Source organism: Acanthisitta chloris, unplaced genomic scaffold (assembly GCF_000695815.1).
Source record: "Acanthisitta chloris isolate BGI_N310 unplaced genomic scaffold, ASM69581v1 scaffold3133, whole genome shotgun sequence".
In the NCBI taxonomy this organism is placed as follows: Eukaryota; Metazoa; Chordata; class Aves; order Passeriformes; family Acanthisittidae; genus Acanthisitta; species Acanthisitta chloris.
Window position 1 is genome coordinate 126,561 of NW_008665313.1, and position 22,436 is coordinate 148,996.

Sequence of the window (22,436 nt, forward strand, 5' to 3'; positions counted from 1 at the left end):
TATGCAGAGATATTTTGATGTAAATAAGAAGCTTACCATTCAGTGATCTGAGACTAGAGTGCAAAATTCCTCATCTCTCTGTAGGTGAAATATTGGATCCTGGCTGATGTACTTAAGCCACAATTCTAGATAGATAAACAGAATTCTATGACAGTTCTAATCCAAATTATGCTTAAGGTCAGACTTTTCCCTCTGCTTCAGTACAGGAAGATCCCATGGATTTTCAGGGCGTAAAGTTTTGTCTTCTACAGGCCCTGCATTTTATTCTAAGCTCATGTCTGCTGGAGCATGGCAATTCAGTAGTTCCTTAGTTCCTTTGCTATAAAGAACTTTGCACTTTATGTTCAACAGCCTCGGCCATAATGAGAAATTACCACTGGCTTTGACCTTTCTGACTGCATTGCTAGTGGCACTTACACAATTATGGTAGGAACAGAAGACCTGGAGCCACCAGCAGAACCCCAGCTGCCAGATATAGGTCATTAGAGAGTCATTCTGGATGGGGTCAGACACCACACTCAACCTGTCTCTGCATCATCACTGTCTTTTGCAATATTTTGCCTGAGTTAGTTCACATGCAGGTTTTCCTGGTAGGGAATGACTGCAAGGGAAGGCAGGGGATGATCATTAATGCTGCAATTTCATAGCCTTTTGTTCTTATTTTTACTGTAAAAATCCACAGTGGCAGAATATTTCAAGTTTATGTTCATCAAACTAAATGCAGCTCACAGGTTATATATACAAATACAAAAAGAAACAGTTGTGGATAGATGTTTAATTTGCATTCAGGTGTGAAGCACAAAACATAAATTGTAACCATTTCTTATCATGTAGGACTCATCAGACCAAATGTGCTTCAAATTGCTTAGCTCTAGGCAGATTATCTCCAGACAGAATGCATCAAAAGGACAGAATTTAGCTAACAGCAGTAAATAAATAAAGAAGCTGAAAGGCTTTAGGGTCCAATTTGTGAAAGAAGTTAAAAGGTCGGGCAGTGATTTTACTGTGTCCCATTGTTTTTGTATGTTATGTTCAAACTTGCCTGGAAAAGTGCCCATTTTGCAACAGCTGCTGTCTATATTTCTGAGCCTTCATCTTTCCTGAACACCTCCTCACTCATCCATCATATTCTCCCTTCCAATATAGCCTCTCCTGGATGTTTACAGTCATCTTTCTATGCAGGAACACTTAGAGCAGCTCTGCTTCCTAAGCCACTTTCTGCCTCTGAAATCCTGTTGAAGTAATTTTTTCCATTTCACTTCCAAAATGGGAAAGAAAGAAGATAATGCATAGGATCCTAACAGTTACCCCTTTGGTCAGTCCTTCACCTGTTCCCCCTTTTCTGGTAATTGATTTGACTCATGGATGCTCCTTGGAGAAGTTTGTGGGGAAATTCTTCACAAGATGCTAAAGACCTCTGGACATCCTTTATGTGTATAGGTTTTTGAGGTGCTTGCAAAATTTGGGGGTTGTATATGCATGAAACAAAGAGAAGAACATCTGGAAGGGCATAATGAAGGAATGAGGACTGACAGCTTGTCTGTTTGGCTGTGTAACCAATACCTCCAGGAAAGCAGGTTTTATTGGGGTCATTCCACCTAATGAATTTCATATCTTGTTTTCAGAGTTTTTCTGATTGATTTAGCAGCATGGTTGTTCTGTGGGTTTCTTTTCAGGTATCATACAGGCTTTTTGAAGACATGGGACTGTTTGAAACCTTTAAAATACCTGTGAGGGAGTTTATGAACTACTTTCACGCCTTGGAATGTGGATACCGAGAGATACCTTGTAAGTAAAAAATTCCCAGCAGATAATGATGCTTCCTTAAAGCTTTGGGGATTTTCCACACATTTTGGGATTGAAGCCTTTCTACTGCTGCTTCAAGACTAAATGGATGGCTCTCTGATCAGAGGCTGGTGCTGAATCACAACCTCATCTCTCATCTATTTTTCATTGTATTTCATGTTTCATTTTGTTTCATGACAGTTCATGGTGAAATCTGTGCCAGTCAGAAACCACATAAAGCTATTATAGGTAAAGAACTATTTCCTGATGATGCAACAGTACCCCAGTGGCCCAGTTGGAGTTTCTTGAAAAATTTACTCCCCAAAATCAACTTGGACTTATACACAATAGCAGTTCCATGCTGCCAAAGGAGATGAGCTTTTAAAGCAGAAAAAAATATGTCAAGTACTTGAGTGAATCCTATCCTTCTGCAACTCTAGGGTTTTTTCAGTGTGCACCTTTTATTCACTGAAAAACCTGCTTTCAGTCATCCCCAAAGTGCTTACTAATTCAAATCAAATTTACCAAACACTTAAATTACAAAAGTCTCTTGTTTTCCAAGAGGAGAGAAGGAGTTATTACCCCTCTACCTGGCAGATAACCCCAGAATTGAAGAAATAGGATGCCCTGTTTTCTCCACCCTCGCAGAAAAATGCGTGAAACATCAGTTTAAGAAGTCATTTAGTCTCTCAAAATCTTAAATACCAATTGGAACAGCTGCAGTGGGAGGGATTTAAGGAAAGCTACCTCAAAATGCCTCCAGCCAGGTTGTTTGGACTCAGTTCTGGGAAAGAGAGATACCCAATTTCAAATATTTCCTTGTGTTTGAACCAGATCAGGGGTTTGAAGGAGTAAATTATAGCCTTAGGAAGCTGTAGATGTATGTCCCACAGTCTGCCTGTCCTACTGGGCCACTCCTTTTTGTTTAAAACATTTAGCTATTCATAGACTCGATGGAATTTGTATGAATCCAGCCCTTTATTTCCTTGGGTTTTTTCTTAGGTGTGTTTTGTCTTAGTAAAGAGGAAAATGTTGTCTAATACAAAATTAATTTACCTTCCAGTTTTTCATTTCTGTCGGGGGGTAAAACCCTAAACAACTCTCACGCTCGTGACAGTGTTTATTGTGTCTCTGCTGGGTTGATTGCCACGCGGTACCCACTAGATGGTGCTGATATCCCTCTGTCAGAAATACCCTTCATGTTTCATCCAGAGTCATTTTCTTTGTGTCACAGATCACAACCGAATCCATGCAACTGATGTTCTACATGCCGTGTGGTACCTCACTACCCAGCCCATCCCAGGACTCCCAACTGTGATCAATGACCACGGGTCAGCAAGTGATTCAGGTATATTTATTTGTCAACTCTATATGTTGTATTCTTAGAGTTTCTGTCAGGAAATTTGCTGTAAGCAAGCTAACAGTTGAGGATTGCATGCAGTACTTGTTATTGTGCAGACTTTCCAGTTTAATAGCATGTTGGATGTTGAAAGTGTTCAAGTCTGTTTGTGTAACTGTGAAGAGAATGGAATTGGTCTTCCAAAACTTAGTGCTTTGCATTTAATGATGTGTGAATGTCTTTGTGGTCACCTACAACAACAGGTCTTTGTTATAATTTGATTTTTACAATCGTTTTGGTTTTTTTTTTTTCCCTAGGAACACTGTACTAATAGTGCTTTTCAATGCTACTTCAGAAGCAGTGTAGACTTTTAAATCCTTAAACCCAGTGTTGTTTTGCTATTAGAAAATTGCTGGGGCATGCAGGTAGGGCCATGCACTTGCTGCTGCTTGACTGTCTTGAAGTGTTCTTTGCCTTTCCTCACTGCCTCCAAAGAAAGAGACCTGTTACCATTTGGCAACTAGTTTGCAAGACCACTTTTCTGCTGGTTTATGACTGCTCATTACACAAAGCTGCAATTCTTGCATCTTTATATTAACTGTTCCAGGTTCAGCTGTAGCAACTAGAAGACCTTTCTGTGTTTTGTAGGAGTTCTCAGAGATTAACTGGAAAAACAGGAGTTTATTCCACAGAAACCACTTTCATTTCTGCTTTGTTTTTTTGGTGTTGTTCACGTAGGACATGAATATCATTTGTGAAACTCTTCAAGGTGTTTTGGTGGAGTGGGAAACATTTTTATTCCTGGAAAAAATTTATTAGCAAAGGTTATGGGTGGCTTTGTAGATGAGGTGAAATGGGTGGAGTGAAAGCAGTTGAGTTCTGGGAGGTTTTGAGTGTTTGTTATTTAAAAGATATTATTCAGCTGCATGCAAGATCCATTCAAGCAGATTAAATTATCAAAGCATCTCACTCAGTGTCTGTTTCTGACAGGTATGTTCTAGCTGCCTTAAAAAGAGGCTGATAAGAGTATTATCACCAAATATCCAGAGTCTAGGTCTTTGTATTGGATAACATGCAATGTAATTTAATTAATACATTCTAGTCCATTGCTTTAAGGACTGTTAGTGTCTCATAGACAAGTCTATAAAGTGAAAAAATTAGAGGAAGGGGTGGGAAGATCAAGTTGCCCACAAAGCTCCAGCATGGCCATGAATCCATGTCTTGCTGTACCTTGCATAGTTTGAGAACAGGTTCTGCTGGATGGCTGGAAGGTGCCCAGGTGGGATCAGAATTTGTTCCTTTCCAATTGTTTGCCTTGTGGACCATGTGCACAGTATCAGAAAGCATCGAGGTCAGGGTGTGTTTACTCTTGTTACGTATTGTAAATCTGCTCCTTCTCTCTCTGCCTCATTGCAGCTGTGTCACTGTGTCACTGAAAAAGTGGTAAGGATTTTTTGATTGTCTTCCTTTGTTTATTTCTGCTCAGATTCTGACAGTGGCATCACTCACGGCCATATGGGCTATGTGTTCTCGAAGACATACACACCCACAGATGACAGCTATGGATGCCTAGCTGGCAACATCCCTGCCCTGGAATTGATGGCTCTTTATGTAGCTGCAGCCATGCATGATTATGATCATCCAGGAAGGACCAATGCCTTTTTAGTAGCAACAAGTGCTCCTCAGGTAAATAAATCTCAAGCAGTGTTGCTGTATAGTTTGAAAGGTCTTGATAACAGCTTCTCCTTATCAGTGGTGCCTATGGCTTCCATTATGCACAAGTCTGCCAAATATTTTGAGACAGCTTGTCAAAGTGACAGAAATAATCACTTCACTTGGGGATTGCTGGTAAGAGTCTTCTTACACACACTCAGTTAGTAGAGCTGCTAAGAAAGGTACTGATAAACTGTGTCATGGAAGGAGAAGCTTAGGCTCTGCTGACTTGATAGAGAACCTGTAGCTATGAAGTAAGGGAAGAATTATTCTACCCAGTAAGGCACAGAGAGATTAAATTAAAATAAAACCCACCTGTATAGTTGACAGTGTGTCATGCAAGTCTGTGCATGATCATAACGTATTTGCTGGTTTTTTCTATAGAATATGAGCAGCTGCAGACTTTAATGAGAGTATTCTTACACAATACATCTATCAGGAGGCAGGGAATGTTCAAAATAATCTCAGTTTCACAAATGTAGAGTTGAGGTTTGCCTAAGGTTGCACACAAGTTGCTGCCAATGCTGTGAGTTGAATTCAGCAATTCTGAGTAACTCTTTATTGGCTTAATTATGAGATCATCTTTCCTTACTTCACATAACTGCCTGGCTTCAGCATACTGTGCTGAAATACTTCTTATTTCTGCATTGCTATGATTTTGCCAAGATGTTTCTCAGCTTTTCACTGTGCACACTGGTTCCACAGGCAGTGCTGTACAACGACCGCTCCGTCCTGGAGAACCACCATGCTGCTGCTGCCTGGAACCTTTTCATGTCCAGGCCAGAGTACAACTTCCTTGTCAACCTCGACCATGTGGAGTTCAAGCATTTCCGCTTCCTCGTCATTGAGGCAATTTTGGCCACTGACCTGAAGAAACACTTTGATTTTGTTGCCAAATTCAATGCCAAGGTACTAAGATTAGTTTGGGTTTCTGGTGGATGGTCAGAAAAGATTGCAGGTCTTGGTAGCATCACAGCTCAAGGGCTAGAAAGGCTACTGTGTTGCTGTGTGCCCTGAATGTCCTTTTGGCTGCTGTAAAACATTCTGTTGAATAATAATCTGTTGGTTTTACTTGCTTAAATTTAGTGGCACATTTGCTTTTGTTATATGTGTCTAGTGCTTCCAGAAAGTAGATTAAAGCTAAAAGTATCATGGGCACTCAATGGTAGGTGTAACCACTGTTGCATTTTAGAGCAGTTGATATTATATATCACTCTTTGTTGTAAGAAGTATGGGAGAAATAGGGAAAAGGAGAAAGGTGTGAAATAATTTCAGACATACTTAGATCAAATAGTGAAATAAGCTTGTTACATGTATCTTCACACTTCACTTAAATCAGCATGGCATTTGATGTCAATTTATCTTTATATACCAACTACATATTAGCCTCTTGAAAATGTCATGGAAAGATTGCATTTGTTTGTTTTCCTAGCAAAGGCTTTCAAGCAGGTGCAACATTTGCTGAACATTGATTTCTCATTATTCATCTCAATGTTCTTTTTTTTCGGCTTATTTTTCTTTTTACCCATTGTTAATTCCAGCCTGGGGTTAGCTCACCTGTTTATGCCTGTGATTTTGTTAAATAGCTAAATATATTGTACAATATCCCAGGGCATAATTTCCTCTGTGGATGCATCTTTTTACCCAGGATTACTGTCATGGCTTTTTTCCTTCTGTCTACTAGGTGAACGATGATGTTGGAATTGACTGGACTAATGAGAATGATCGTTTGCTGGTTTGCCAAATGTGCATCAAACTGGCTGACATAAATGGGCCTGCAAAATGCAAAGATTTGCATCTGCAGTGGACTGAAGGCATTGTCAATGAGTTTTATGAACAGGTAAATAAATGCATGTCCAAAGTGATATCTGCTGGTTGCATGTCTGGTGTTAAACAGTCCTGGAGTGTCACCAGTGCTGGTGATGCATGAAAATCACAGAGAATAGGGGTGCAGAGAATGGGTGGAATTAATTACACAAATACATCCTTTTGCTCTGATGTGTCCTCAAAAGATACCTGATGATGGTGCTTCTACAGGTTTAACTGTTCCACTCTAGCACTATCCTTATGATAAACAATGTGAAAAAGTGTTCCTTTCCTCCTTTTTTTCTGTTGGCAGTTGTCATGTCTTTCAGCCTTCTTTAGTGCAAACTGTCTTTTCATCCTTCCTTCTATGTCTTTTCAAATCATCACATGGTTCTCACAGCTCTCCTCTGCAGTCAGTCCAGGTGACTCAGACATGGAGACATGTGGTCTCCAAAACAGGACACAACATCCTTGTTGAAATGACCTAAACAGAGCAGAGGAATTATTTTGGCTTCCCCATGGGCCATGTCTCTGTTCACACACACAGAACCTTTATGTACTGGGCACAACAGTGACATTGACTTTCAGTTTATCACAGACCAACTCTATCTGCTCCTACACGCTGATCTGGACTCATACTTTGTTTCTTAAGATGTCACTTTCATCTTTCAGGAGATTTGTTAGTACAACAGCACTAATTATGCAAGGCTGTGCTGATGGTAGCACAAGGAAGGAGGACAGCCACAGATTGATTTACAAAGACCTGGGAATAGAGCCAGGCACTGCTCCTCTCTTGCTAGGTGTGAGGGAGCCCTTAATTGAACCTTTGCTCATTATAACCTATTTGGGTCTACCGAGTGCAAGGGTCAGGGCTGTTCCCACACTATTCCTCTGTTTCCTGAGTGGGAACATATTTTGAATGGGCTGGTTGGACTAAATTCCACATCCTGTCTTTACCAGATGAAGCAAACAGGCTAAAGCTCTGAACCAGACACCCCACAGACTTCTCAGGGAGTCTGTGCAGTAACTTGGTGTCACAGACTAATCCCCTTTAAAGCCTTTTCATCTTCCTTTAAATTTACTGCACTTGAAGTTTGGAAAAAAATCCCAGCATTTGCTGCTGCCTTCTGGAGTATGGAAAGAAATGGGAAAAGGGACACAATTCAGATATTGACCCAAAGCTCCTTTATTTAAAATCTCCTGAGATAAAGAAAGATCAATGAACCTTACATATATTACAAATATAGTTGGTTCCATTTTCTTTTCATTTATTTCTTCAAGAAACAACCTTCCTCTCCCAAATTTTCTTTCAGGAAATGCTTTTCTTCATCATTACAACTTTCCCAACAACTTGTACTTCACAATTCTGGTGATGATCATAGCTTGTGTGGGTGACTACTGCATGCAGACAACACCTGTTAATCAGATATATATGATCTGATTTTCCTCTGATCCAACATAAGTAATGTCAGAGGGAAGTGCTCCAATATATTAATATCATCAAAGTGTTGCATGGTCAATCAATCTTGGGAGGATACACATGTGGGAAGATACCATGTGATACTTCCACAGAAGTAATCTGGGATATTTTTCATCATTCAGGACTGGAATTTAAAAGACAGAACATTTTCCTTCTTGGACTTACTTTTGGCATTAAGAAGCATAATTTAGGTTCTCTATTTTTTTAACCTAGGTTAAAATCTATAAGAGGTGTACCAAACCATGCTCACCAGGTGCTTTTGAGCATCAGATTCTTTCTGAGAAGGGGAAAGTCTTCATATTCTCATTTCTAAAAAGGAGAATTTTATAGGAAGTTTTAATTTCCCTGGAATTATTATCAAAAAGTATATATATGTGCCTTCAAACCAGGCTGTGAAAGTCATGAAATATCTTTCTGTTAATAAACACAAATTCCTTTGAAGAATTTTACTCCCTTTTAAGTAAAAAAATGTGTTGTATAGAGACATTCAAAATCCTGTGTCATATTGTTACAGGATGTTTCCTTATCTTCCCTTCACATGTTCAGCAAACTTATTGGAAGGCAGGTTAGACATATTAAATAGAATCAAAAAAACACACTGCAAGATGTTTCACATAATAAATCATGCTTTAACAGAACATTCAAAAAGAAGTTGTAAACATTTCAACAGTCAATGTTCTTCCCACTACTGACAGCTCATGGAAATCTCAGATGTGTCACTGTAAAGAAGAGCAAACTGCCACCTTCTTCCTAATTGTTAGCTATGTCAGGAATGGATGACATGTTTCAGTGTTTTGTCAACACTAGTATTTTGTGTTTAATGACTGAGCATAACATTTCAGGGTAGGTTATTATAAAAGAAACAAACAAAACACACGGAAATGAGACATTTGCTGTACATGCTCCAAAATTTAGCTCTCATTCTTTGGCCTCCATCAAATACAGATGCAGACAGGATGCTGGCTGCATACATAGTCCATGACTTTCAGAAAATTTAGATTACGAGGAGATAAATACAGGCAATTTGAATGGAATAGAAACTGAAAATTCCAAATTCTAATCTATATTCTGAGATACAGCTCTCTGTATTGTATTAAAACACAAATTTGCATATCAAGCTTGATTAGAGAGGCTGGACTTTTTCTTGAGAAGATGGCAATCAGTTTTGTCATGTCTACTCAGCTGAAAACTCACTCACAGCACCAGAAGCTTTGCTGTGATAGAAGAGCGAGTATTGGGGATTTGGGTTCTGTAGTAAAATTTTACTTTATTTTGCATCATCATAGGAGGGAGAAAAAAGTCTTCCTACACCTCCCATCTACCCTCTGTCTCCAAGAAAAGTTAGCAAAAAGCTTTATGGGAAAGATTTACTGCTTTTGAGCAACACCTGTTTTCATCATTCTAATAGTCCGAGGAAACAAATATTTCTGACCCAAAGCTAAGAGAACATCTCCATGTTATGTGTAGTGAGGACAAAATTCATCAGAAAACTAGTTCAGTGACATAGCCCTTGCTTGCAGAAGTTCAGTCTTGTTCCCTTGGCTGACTCCAAGGTTGTTGTGAACTAACAATAACCAACATCCTTGTTAAATTCACACTCTTGGTAGTGAGTCCTCTAACAAGAAAAGAGCTGTGGCTTTGATTAACCATTTGACATGATGGCACTGTAGCCATGTTGTGCTGGTGTTCTATGGAAGTGGCAGTGGACTGAATTATTTTTCTTTCATAGTTTTTAGTTGGTTTGATGTGCTTTACTCCTTTCTGTCACATAGTTTTGTTTCATTTAGTTCAGAGAAATTACCACTATTTTCCACCTCCAGGGTGATGAAGAGGCTAGCCTGGGCTTGCCAATCAGTCCTTTCATGGATCGCTCTGCTCCTCAGCTGGCACACCTCCAGGAATCTTTCATCACTCACATTGTGGGACCACTATGTAACTCCTATGACTCAGCAGGGCTGATGCCAGGAAAATGGATAGAAGATAGTGATGAATCAGGAGACACTGATGAACAAGAAGAAGAAGAAGAAGAAACACCAGAAATGGAAACCTGTGAAAATGCTGAATCCAGTAAGTTGTTCACAATTCTATTTTTCAACAGAACAGGTTTCATATTGTGACCAAAAAATTAAGTGGAGACTGTGAGCTGGTCAGGCTCAACATGGGTTTCTCCACAGCTGTGGTGAGTCAGTGCTGTCCTTGGTGAAACTGGTATGCAGCCCCTTACACTTACTTACTGGGAATGGAGATGCTCCATAGTTTCAGGATTGATTGGGTTCATGTCTATTACTCATTTTTACCTTCAGCTGAGGTTTCTGGTGGTGGATCACCTGTCTGTGCATGAGAGCTTTTCACAATGTTTCAGGACTGGTGTTAGTAGACTGCAACTATTTCAGCTGAAAATAGGATGACTGGGATAATGTTTTTCAAGGAAAACACTCATTGTTTCCATGAGTTAGTATGATGTACAGGAATAATAAAATCAGGGTCTGAGATGCTGATGCAGTAAAAGAGCTTTTAACAATGGAAGTATTTTAATGCAAATTTCTTCAAGGTTATTGTGTGTAGAAGGGTGAGGAGAAAATTGGCACTGAGCATTGCTGTGCTGGGAGCTGTGTCACTTGGCCCTTCTGATTAATCAGTAACTAAAGCTGATAGTCTCCTGCATCTTCTCCAGGAGGGCAACAATGCCAATATTTGTTGTCCTGAGAGGAAATCTTTTTACCTTGAAAGGAGATTTCAGGCACTTGTGGGAAGTGATTTTTAAGAGAAAAGGCTGCAGTTGTAGCCCTATTTCTTTTATCAGTTTAATCCTGCATGCTTTAGGGTTTTTTTTCTTTCATATTCTTTCTCCCTCTGAATTTTCTACTACTGGTCTTTTCTCTCCTACCTCTGGGTCATCTTTCTCTCCCTCTCCCATATCTAGTCCTTCTAGGAAGCATCAGCCTGAAGAGTGGCAATGAAATGCTGATACATAGCTTTTCCTCTTAACAGCCTCACTTTTTCTGTTCTTTCCCACACATTTCCATGCCCTACCTGAGTATCATCCCTGTTTTCTGCTGGGGAAGCTGAGAAGCAGAAAGATTTGATGATTGCAATAAGTCACATGTGGATGTGGAACTAAAATCTATGTCTCCTGGCATGCAGAATTAACCTTTTTATCTCTAGTAGGATCCAGAGGTGTAGTTTGTTTTTAAGAAATCATTGCTGTTGTTCACACACACACACACTTTTGCATGTATTTTAAGTTTAGCAGGTTCACAAGCACAGAAAATATCATTGAGAACAGTAAACATTAAGTAATATAACACACACAGGTTGATTTTAGCACCTTATGGTCTGTCACCCCTGTAGTAGCAGGCAGAGTCACACATTTCTGTGACAGATTGGCCTTGATGGATTTTCCTACCAGGAGGAAAGTATATGTGATTGGTAACCAACATAGACCCCAAAGCCTGAAACTGATATTACTGTGTTAAAAAAGAAAGATGAAGGATGTTCTTGTATATCCACTGGAGTGTGTAACCTAACTTTGAATTCCTCTGTTTACTTTAAGCTCATATCTATTCACTTATCTTCTGTATCACTCCTTGTGGAATCCAACAATGCTGTTTTCAGGTTAAAAGCACTGATCATTATTAACCATTGTCACAGGGAAAACAGACCATTTTTAGTTGTTTTCTGTTTTCCTTTTCACATTCTACTCTGTCACAGTACTTTGCTATTCAGCCTGGTGCTTTTAGGCTATGTTTTTCAAAACCTTAAAAATGAATGTATCAGAGGTTTTGAGATATACAGATTCTTCCTATTTCCTTCATACTGAATGTGAGTTATTCATCTTCTTGGCGATACCAATGTGTTACAAACTGAGAGTTGTATAGATGTTGGTAAAAATCTTTTTCCTGACAAAAATGCCTTTTAGGCAGATAGAAATGTAATTGTGGCAGAAAACACTTCATGTAGTTCCTGATAATTCACTGAAGATAAATTTGCGAGTTATAAAACCTTATGGTAGCTTGAAATAATTTTTTTGTTACTATGCAGGGGCATGTACTTTCCTCAAAGCTCTGATGCAAGTATAAGAATTAAACAGGCTTGGTCTTTAGTGATTCAGATGAATCTTAACACCACAACAAGTGCTTGCTGGTGTCTGCAGAGAGCACCAAGATGTGGGGTCACCCAGGAAACCCAGGAGAGAATGTCCTGCTGCGGCATTGGCAGAGTAAGGGCTTCTTATTAGTGCTAAACCTGAAGGTTTCCTACAGGGAACCAAGGGCTTTCTAATGAAGGATTGAGTTGGATTTGGTCTGTGCTCAGTGAAAAGCTCTTTGTTTCCAGTTCAAAAGCTTCAAGGGCTAAACGTTTTGGACCCTGACACGGACATACTTTAGGCAACCTGCAAATACTAATCCACGCAAATTTATTTGGTACAAAACATTCCTCTACGTCACCTTCTTTAAAAAAGAAATCAGCAGTTGTCTTTGGAGGGGTTATTATTTCAGTTCTGTGACAGCCATTGGCACTGTTAATGGCCAGGGAAAATTGTCAAGCTTTGTACTGTTAAGGAGTTAACAATCTATGTTAGAAAGACTATACTGACAGAAAAAAAACACACTCAGGCAGCAAAACACTTGTAGTGCAGCTGTGTTGAGAGCCATGAGAACCACCAGAAACAAAAACACTTTATAGGTTAACAGCAGGAGACTGATGCTTCAAAACCAAAGACAAGTGAGGTCCCTGACAGTATCTGGCTATATGACTACTTATTCAGTGGTCAGGCTCCACTGCCAAGCCAATGCTGTACTAAGGCTTTAAGGTCACCTCCACTGTGAAAGTGGAGTGGTAGATCTCCGAGTTTGAAAATGGACCATAGGAATGGGTCCCTCCTTTAATTACTAATGCTTCATTAGCAATGCTCCATTCATTATTCTTCTACAGCTCAGGTCAGTGGTGAAATGTGGAGAAAAAATCAGGATTTTTTCCTAGGACAATCAGCAGGGATCCATTGTGGGTGGGGAAGGCACCGAACTTTGTGTGTTATGGAGTAGGTTGATAGCAGCCTTGAAGTATTTGATATAAAATGAGCAGAAACAGCTCAGAAACGTGTTTTATGCATAATCATTTAAGCACTAGATGCCTCTGTGAGCAGCACAGTCAGGCACAACATGCAGCCTGGGATAGGATGAAGCTGGGACTCAAACTGTGCAGGAAACCAGTTCACATTCCCAGAGATGTGGAGAGACATAGTTTTCTGAATTTTAAGGCTGTTTAAATTTGTTGTTTCAAAAATCTGTTCGTGTGGTTCTTGTATGTCATAGTACACCCTGTCTGCTTCCTACACCTTCCATCCCTTGTCCTTCTCTCACATTAATGTCACATGGTGTTTTACAGGAAAGAAGTTCAAGAGGAGGAAAATCTACTGTCAGATCACTCAGCACCTGCTTCAAAACCATAAAATGTGGAAGAAAGTAATTGAGGATGAGGAGAGGTTAGCTGGGTCAGAGAAGCAAGGCACAGAGCAATCCACGCTGCACCAATCTTCAGAACAAATCCAGGCCATCAGGGAAGAGGAGGAGGAGAAAGGGAAGCCCAAGAAGGATGAAGAGGAGAACACAACTGTAGAACCAAACCAATGACAATATTTACAGCAGTATTTTAAGACAGATTGACTCGTGCACAGACTCTTTCTCAAGCCAGCACAGCATTTAGACACAACACTGTAGAAGTACTGGATAATGCGCCTACAGCTGTTTAATTTGTTTCTCTTTCCTTTTTATGGTGAGGTACATTGTTTAAACTCCTATGCTCAAGGAAGCTTTCACACTGCAACACCGGCTTTTACAGACTTTCTTTAAAGAGGTTTGGGGGTGGGTGGAATTATATATATATATATATATATAGCCAGTGTTATTGGCTGCACACTTCAGCAAAATACATTTAATGATATATTATGGTCACTGTGATATTTACAGAAGAAAGTTATCTAAGGAAATGCTGCTTCTGAAGCACATTTGCAGTTAACAGTGAGGTACCAGTTAAGTAGCTTTTGCTCTTAATGCCAAGGGATAAAAGCTCCAAAGCATTACATGAATGCTGATATGTCCTGCCAACACATATGTGTGTGAGTTGGTGTTTGCAAGTGTGGGTGGATGAAAGAAAACATAGCATAGTTTGAGTTCTTATTACACTAGCTGTAGCACATGTCCCAGTACACGACAACAAACAGAAGGCCTGAAATTTCAAGACTTTGTGCCCACAAGGGAACTGGAGAGCATTTTGAGGAGCTTTGCATTCTCTGTAGCCCTCCAAGTCCCAGTTTGCACTCCAGCTGCAGGCAGCAGCCTTTTGGCAGAGGCATCAGTGGCCCAGCCCTATCCAGCTGTGCAGGTGCCTCCTGTTCCTCCTCAGCACTTCCCACACTGCTGGCAAAAGGGATGTGCCAGGAAGGTTATTTTCCAAAGGGGGTCACAAGGGACTATGTGGCACACTGGTCTGTTCCCTTCAGAGGACTTGGCCCTCTGTTTCCTGTGTGTGTGAGTGGCTGCCTGGGGCAGAGTGTGTGTTTGGGCAGGAGAAAGCAGAGAGCAAAGGTGTACGTGGAAACTAGAGGCACACTGTCATCTTCCACCCTCTCCTTATGCCTCCCTGCATCAACGACCAAATATATCATTTCAGAACAAAGCAAATCAGTGTCTTGTGAGAGCAAAAGAAGGGGAGTGTGGGAGCCATGGCCTTGCTCAGAAAAATGCTAGTGATGCATTAGGAGCAGATGGGGGACAGGTCCCAGTCCTGCAGCAGCTCAGCAACCACCCATGAGCTTCAGAGAACTTGGTTTTTCAGTGTGAGGTGCTGGATGGGAGCAGTTTGTTGCTGGCATTCTGCTTAGAAGCAGCATGTTTGATCCCACCAATATACTTATTTTTCTTTTAAGAGAAAGAAAAAGATCAGGCCTGTAAGAAGAGCAGATCTTTTTTTGTTGTTGTTGTCGTTCTGTTCATTTGTTTTCTCTGTTGTTTATGCTGTGAGCCAAATGTCTATTTAAAAGGTTGGATATTCACTTTCAATATTTTATTTCACGATATTATATTTGTCAATGATTAGCTATCTAGATGTAAATATGGAAAAATTTTTATGGGTTCCTGTAGATAATGATATCTTTAAGAAAAAAAAGAAAAGAAAAAGAAAAAAAGGGAAAAGTTGTTTTGTAAAGATAATTTTTTAAAAAATAAATACAAAAACATTTTTATACAGTGTAGCCATTTCCAAACCCCACAAGTAAAGTCTTGAGTAATTTGTAGACCCTTCTGGGAAGCCAGTGGTCTACAGGATCAAGGCTTTAAAAATTAATGCTCTTGGGGACTGGCAGCACCAACCAGTACCACACAGTTTAGAGATTTGTTCCCACCGAAAGAATTATATATATATAGTTCAGTATCTCTCAAAAATCATTTGACTATGTATGCTTTTTATACTTTGATCCTGCAGCCCTTTACGAGGAAGAGGATTGCTTGTGAGAGTAAGAATGCTCATGAAAGGCAGAGTTTTTAGAAGCCCTTTCCCCATGGAGTTTTTGGCATTTACATCCATCACTTTTTGCTATTGTTACACATTTACTAAATTTCATGATCCTATTGATACCTCTCCAAAAAATATTGGAAAACATTCTCTATCAAAGCCAATGAGCATGTGTGGTATCACTTCAGAGTTTATTTTTGTTTTGCATTTCTGTCAGAGAGAACCTTTGCTCAAAAGAGGATTTGGGGTTTTTACTGGATGCATTTGCCTGATATGGTCCCATCCTGCTCATACCAGTAGAGGACTAGAGCATAGTTCTGAATGCTCTTAGCAGAGATATTTAGTAACTGTTTTGCAATGAAATTTGTAAAGCAAAGATCCAATTGTACTGTTATTTTAAAGTCAAAGGGCATAACAAAATGAATTCAAAAGAAAAAAGGATGTCTCCAAGATCTCAGCAAGTCTCCCCTAATTCCAGCTTGTACTGTTTCCACACCTCTTCAGTCACTTTGATTAATCATTTTATTTGGGTTTTCCTTGTACAAGTGATATGCATACCTGATAGTATGAGAAGGATTTAATATGCCTCATTCTGTCTTTTGAAAATTAAACTTACAGAGATGCTTTAAAATGTCACATCTCCAAGCACTTTCTTTTTTTTGATGTTCAGTGTGTGATCACTGGGACTGGATTTTTATATTGCCATTGCGAGAAGAAGGAAAAAAGGTATTGCAGAAAGTGTTAGTAGCTGCATAGTTGCTAAAAAAAAGAGGCATTCAGGAATGAGGTGAAATCCTGCATGTGGAAATCCACGTATTCTTTTAAGCAGGTATACACAGGGTTGAAAGAAGAAAAATTTCCCTAGAAATGTGTTGATATGGAATCATATTTTTCTAGTCATCATTTTTGGTTGTTATTAGGCAAAGTCAGTGTCAGCTTCTAATTCAAGATTTCTTTCTATATTTCCAATGCAGCTGTCAAATTGATACTCCATTGCTGCCCAAGCCTTTTTGTGGGTACAGTTTGATTTACTCAGGTCTTTTGCAGTGAAGAAGTTGCTGACAGGCTTAAAATCAGAATGATTGTTGATTTTATCCAAACTGAAAGGAATACCAGTGAAGAAACTGAAGTAGCTGCAAGTGCTTAGCTTGGTTGGTAAGAGGTGACTTTTTTTGCACTCCAAATACTTATCAATAGAATCCAGTTTGCATGTGGATCTTTTACCCTTAGCGTACTACTGTTGGAAGTTCTTAAGATCCTGATGGTCAGAATTTGGAAGGAAGTTAAGTCTGTAAAGGTTCAAAGAGATGATTCAAAAAGTACCGTTTGGCATCTAAGCAAATTCTGATCTCAACTCCCTTTTTATGCATTCCATGCTGGACATTAAGTTAGCTGTTCACTTTAGAAAGTTCAACATTTCTCTCTGCTTTTTAGATTTAGTTTTTTTAAAGTCTGGCATCATCATTCTTCAGAAACATCCCAGAAAGTAGAATGCAGTGTGGAGAAGCCAAGGATCTTGCCAAATTAAGCATCAGCCAGTGGTAGAACTCATGACAACTGCCCAGACTGTGCCCCAGTCTGGCCATGATTGCACCCAGTGCTGTTGATCTGTGAGCTGAGTAGGTGTGAGGAAGTTGCCAGTTTGGGTACTCAGCAGCTTTTAGTGGGACTTGGGATCCTAGAGAATTTTGTCAGTTCTCAAAATGAACCTTAGGACCTTTTGAAAATTTTGCCATAAGTATAATGCTGCAAAAGGTGTGAGTTTGGTCCCAGTTGCCAATGAAGTACTTGTGCAAAGTCTTATTAATTATCCTGTTTGGTCTGTGTGGTGTGATCCTGTGAAGGTTGGGGCTTTGCTGTTGGTGAAGGTGATTGCAGGTTTGAGTCCACCCTCTCACTGACTTTCAATAGACTGCGATCCAGAGAAAACCAAGGTGCTTGGCAGCAAATACCCCAGACTGGTGCACCAGTTGATTGAAACATGAAGAGGCAGTGCAGATGCTCTATGGTTCATCCTGGAGCTGATCCATCTGATAGACACGGTGTTTAATGGGTTGGAAGGACAACGATTGTATGTGGCTTTTCTTTCTCTGAAGAAGAAGCTTCTGGCTGCTGGAAAACCTGTAATTCATAAAACCATATAACATTTGCTATTACTTTTGCAAGTACTGTTAAGATTGAGATGTTCCAGCATTACGTGTAAGGAAGAAAGGTTTCAATTTAAGGATGAGTATAGGAATTTCTCGAGCATCTCACAGCTCCATGGGCAAAAGATTAGATCAAGGCATGTGCCTAGGGCTGAGAACACACCACTGCAGATGGGAGGAAGGTGCAAAGAGTTGCTTGCTCTTTCCAGCCTCGGGCCTGGATGCTGGCCTGAGAACTGGGGTGTTAGTCAGTTGGCAGCACAGGGCTGGTGTAATTAATTCTTGAGTTGCTGGGGTCATACACATACAGGAAGGAAGTCAAACTGGCATTTTGAGGGAAAGGGACAAGGAAATTGTAGTCCAGTATGAAACAGACTATGAACAGATACTAATTTTATTTTCTTTTTCTTTCCAATTCAAATGTAATCCCACTGAAATGAAGTAACCCTAGACTTTCTGGGGGTTTAATTACTGTTTGATGTTGCAGCATTAGTCAAAATGGTGGCAGTGTTAAAGAGAAGATAATTATTCCCATGAAATAGATTGAGGGATTCATTCTTTTTTTGTTCATGTTTTTAGGTGAATAAACAAGAATGTCCAGGACTCCTGGAGAAAAGTACATGTTAAGTGGTTCTGAACTACTGGGGGAGTCATTGAAATTAGATGACAGCTGTGTTAAGAAATCTCTGGAACAATTAGCAAAAATATCGATTATCAGAGTCAAATTTTGAATTACAGTAAAATTGCACCAGTACTTTTGAGAGCAACTTAGTATGACAAATCTTTCTTTGAATGTCATCACTTTCATTTAGGAAAACAACATTCCTCTGGAGGTAAATCAAAGCAGGATTTAGTCCCTGCTGTGGTAGTTATTGAATCCCAGTGTTGGATGGAGCAGTGTGAGTTATCCTTCATTTACATCCTAATTATGATTTATTCAGGGGCCATTAGTGGGATTTTCCTGGCAGGCAGGTGTTCTTTTGATGAAAAATACATCACACCTCCTCAGTAGGATGCAGATGTTGCCTGAATTCTTAGGATGATACAAGCTCCTCAGGAGCCTGAGGGCAGAAGAGTGCAGTGTAGTTCTGGAGAGTCCATTTTCACAATGACAAAAAGGGGAAAAGCTTGAGCTAGTTAACAGTACTTCTTTGCTGAAACTGAACTGATAAGCATTGTGCAGTTTGAAAGCTTGCCAATGTCACTTGAGGTGTGTGCAAAAATTCCCCCAGTGCTTGCATGTGTAAAAATGCTTCTTCCGGGAGGTGTTGACTTCAGGTAAAACCAACTGGAACGGCTGTGGTCTGGCAAGCTGAAGGGTATCATAAACCAAGAAGAATTTTTGGCTGAAGTTTCATTCTCCCTCATTAAGGAAAACTTTTCTTAGTGCTGGAGAAGGAAAAAATAAAGAATATTTATTTCATTTGAGGTTTTCAGGTGGCTGGTCCATGCCAGTTGTTTCTTCCTTCCAAAGCTGTGCGAGTATGTCTGAGGTGTGGAAATGGGGCAACAGATGGGACTTGTGGCATGTGGGATCTGTGCACCAAGCAGCACCACTGAAATCTGCAGGTGTAGAAAGGTGTGTATCCCAGCAAGGAATTAGATGGGGAAACATAAATTTATGACTGGAAGTGTAAGAGCAGGTATAAAGGACTTTGCCACAGCTGCAGACCACATGTCCTTTTATGACTGAATTCTCTTGTCCTGTTTCAAAACCACAGAAATCAGATCAAACAAGCAAAACACAGAGCATGCTGTGGCCCTGGTGAGGCAGGTGTGTTAGATGGCTCCTCCTCGGGCTCACAGAGGGAGCTGAGCCTGCACTGTTGGCCTGTCTTGGCTTGTGTTCCCTGGTGGAACAGGCAGACTGACACGGGGGGAGGAACTGGTGTGCAGTAAAAAATTTCAGAGAGCTGTTGTCAGAGCAGCTGGAGAAATACCTTAGAGAAAGGTAATTCAACTCTATACCCACCTCACCATGGTTTGCTCCCTCAGAAGGAGTGGGTTTAGATGCTCTAGTGTTCAACTCTGTCTTCCTTCACTGCAGCAAACACGTCCAAACAACTCAAGTGAATTAGCAATCGCTCTTTGCTTCTAAATATTTAAAGGAGATTGAGTTTTGGGGGTTTTGGTGGTGGTGTTTTCTCTCGCCTGACCCTAGTAATTTTGCCCCTGTGCTTTCATAACAAACCAGAAATGCAAAGCTCTGTGATCTGGTCAGCGAAGGGTTTGCCGTGTGTGTACATACTGCTGTAGGTAGAAAGCCCAAGTCTGTTGAAGATGTCTCTCCTTTGCCAAATTCCTGCCTGATCCTGACACACAATGAAAATCTGTATTTGAATGCCAAGTGTTGATTTTTTAGGTGTTTGTAAACCTTGATTCAGTACTGCAGATGGTATCTCAAAAGATCAAAGAGAGCGCGAGTAACTGCTATGTGGTGTAGATGATATTTTTAATACTTCAACCATGTCAGCGTACATTGGGTCATTACTTTTCTAAAGTGAAGTCTTCTTTTCTCGAGTAATCAATATAAGATGTTTGCATGATGGAAAGTAATTTCAGTTCACTTTTAAAAAGCTGTGATTCATGCTGTAGGTTACGTTTGTTTAACTGATTAACATTTTCACTGATGGGTGGCAGTTTTTTTTTCTTTTTAGTGCTTTTGATAGAAGAACATTTAGGACTTTTTCTGACAAAACCACATTTTGTAACCTTTTCCTCCAGCTGTGGAAGAAATACCTTCCAAAAATCATTGTTTTCCAATACAGTTTGGCCACCTGGGTAACAATATGCAAGTATGTATATCATGTTAAAAATGTGATTAAAAAAATTAAAAATCCCATTTTGATAAAGGAATCAATGAATTAAGGTAACAATCAAAACCCTTTCTGAATTAAAATTTTGGGTGTGCCAATATAATTGCAGCACTTGACTCCCAACTAGATTTTAGGGCCAAATCATACAAATATTGTATTTTAAAATTCACAACAGGCCAGTCAAAGTTTTATACTTAGAAAACACTGAGGAATTTGGTCACTGCATGTTCTACCTGGTGAGGTTTGACTCCTGGCCTGGGACCTCGGGGCACCACCCCCAGGCAAAATGATTTTAATGATGCATATTCAGACTCAGCTCTTGTAGCAAGTTTCCAGAAATCACCTGTGTACTTCAAAATTAAGCCCTCCTTGATTCTTTTTTTCACTTCAAAAAGTGAGAAAATTTGGGGGAAGTGTAATTTTCTACGGCTCTATTTGAAAAGGGTTTTGTGTACCTTTATAATTGTTTTGAAGCAATATAAAAAAAAAAAAATAACTGCCAGCCAAAGTGGCAATGCAGAAAAGTGCCATCTTGTTTAGGATTTGTACACACCAGTTTTTAACACAGTGTTCTTTTCACTAAGTACTACATACGTTAATTTATATTTATATATTGTCAATATTGTTGTAACCAAGCTTCTCCTTTCTAAACACTTCAGGAACAAGGCCTTGTATTTTTAGGTGATTTTCATAAACAGAATAATTCTTTTCCTTTCACTAGTATCTTGCACTCGATACATGTAGCAATACTTAATATATTCTCTTCACAAGTATTTGTTAAGTGATTTAGTTAATGGCTGATAAATGTTTTGTACAAAATAGATTCTGTACAGGAAAAAAAATCTTTTAGATAAACATTATTTATTTTTACTGTTTTGTAAGTTAGACACTATAATGAAGCTCCTTTTTGCCAGAATTACTGGAAGTGCCTCTTGGTAAAATGTATTATACAGTAAATATGTATTCAAAATTATTAGAAATACTTGTCACAAAATGAACAATGTGGATGTTGCAATGTGAAGACAAATGTACAACATAAATATAATTCTGTGGTATCCTGTTGGCTGTATTTCTTTTTCCTTTACTGGACAAACTTGCTCTTGGTGCCCAGCTTTGAGTTTACATGCCAGACTGCAAATGACTTGTACCCTTTTTAGGTTCTGATTCAAATGCAGAGATGAACATATATACTACATAACTATTTTATCTGCTAGCCCTGCTTGTTATGTGTTAGTGACCCAAGCTCACGTTTATTGGTATCCAATTACCTGCAATTTTTACATGCAGAATTCTGCACTTTAGTTCAGATCACTAATAAATCTTATGGTAAATGCTTTGTGACTCAGCCAATCTGTGGAAGGCCTCATTATAAACATCCTTCTTTGATCATGGCCAATATTTCAGCATCCATCATCTGTGTACTTAGCAATCCAATTAATATGGATCACACTGATTGAATGTGGTCTGTATGAGATGGCAGTCTATGAGATGTGTGAGATGGTAGTGCAGAGTGACTAATGCTTCCAGAGAAAATGAAATGTGTTGCCTTAACAGTTTCCTGTATTACTCACAGAAATAATCTATTAAAGTGGGACATCAGTGAGTGGAAATCTATCTTCTTGCCATTATATTGCTAAGTATACTGTCATTCTTTGGTGAAAGATTTTGCTACCCTTCTGTGTGGGCTAGGATTGACAAAAAAATATCTTACAGCTGCCAAAAATCTTCCCCATTTTTAAAGTTTTATTACCTACTTTCATCAAAGACCTGGAGAGCTCTTCAGCCAACTGATTTGAAATGGCAGCACACAAATTATGTGGATCAACCATGTATTTAAA

The 22,436-nt window shown here is 39.5% G+C and overlaps 1 protein-coding gene across 1 annotated transcript in view; it reads left to right on the plus strand.

Annotated features, from left to right (window-relative positions):
• The window catches only part of PDE3A (phosphodiesterase 3A, cGMP-inhibited), a 77,701-nt gene extending 63,945 nt beyond the window's left edge, over nt 1-13,756 (plus strand). The window contains exons 9-15 of the mRNA XM_009071680.1: nt 1,677-1,788; nt 3,020-3,133; nt 4,611-4,810; nt 5,543-5,746; nt 6,522-6,677; nt 9,944-10,190; nt 13,512-13,756. Of these exons, the coding sequence (XP_009069928.1) occupies nt 1,677-1,788; nt 3,020-3,133; nt 4,611-4,810; nt 5,543-5,746; nt 6,522-6,677; nt 9,944-10,190; nt 13,512-13,756 (1,278 nt within the window). The remainder of the gene's footprint in view (nt 1-1,676; nt 1,789-3,019; nt 3,134-4,610; nt 4,811-5,542; nt 5,747-6,521; nt 6,678-9,943; nt 10,191-13,511) is intronic.
• Nucleotides 13,757-22,436: the final 8,680 nt, after the last annotated feature.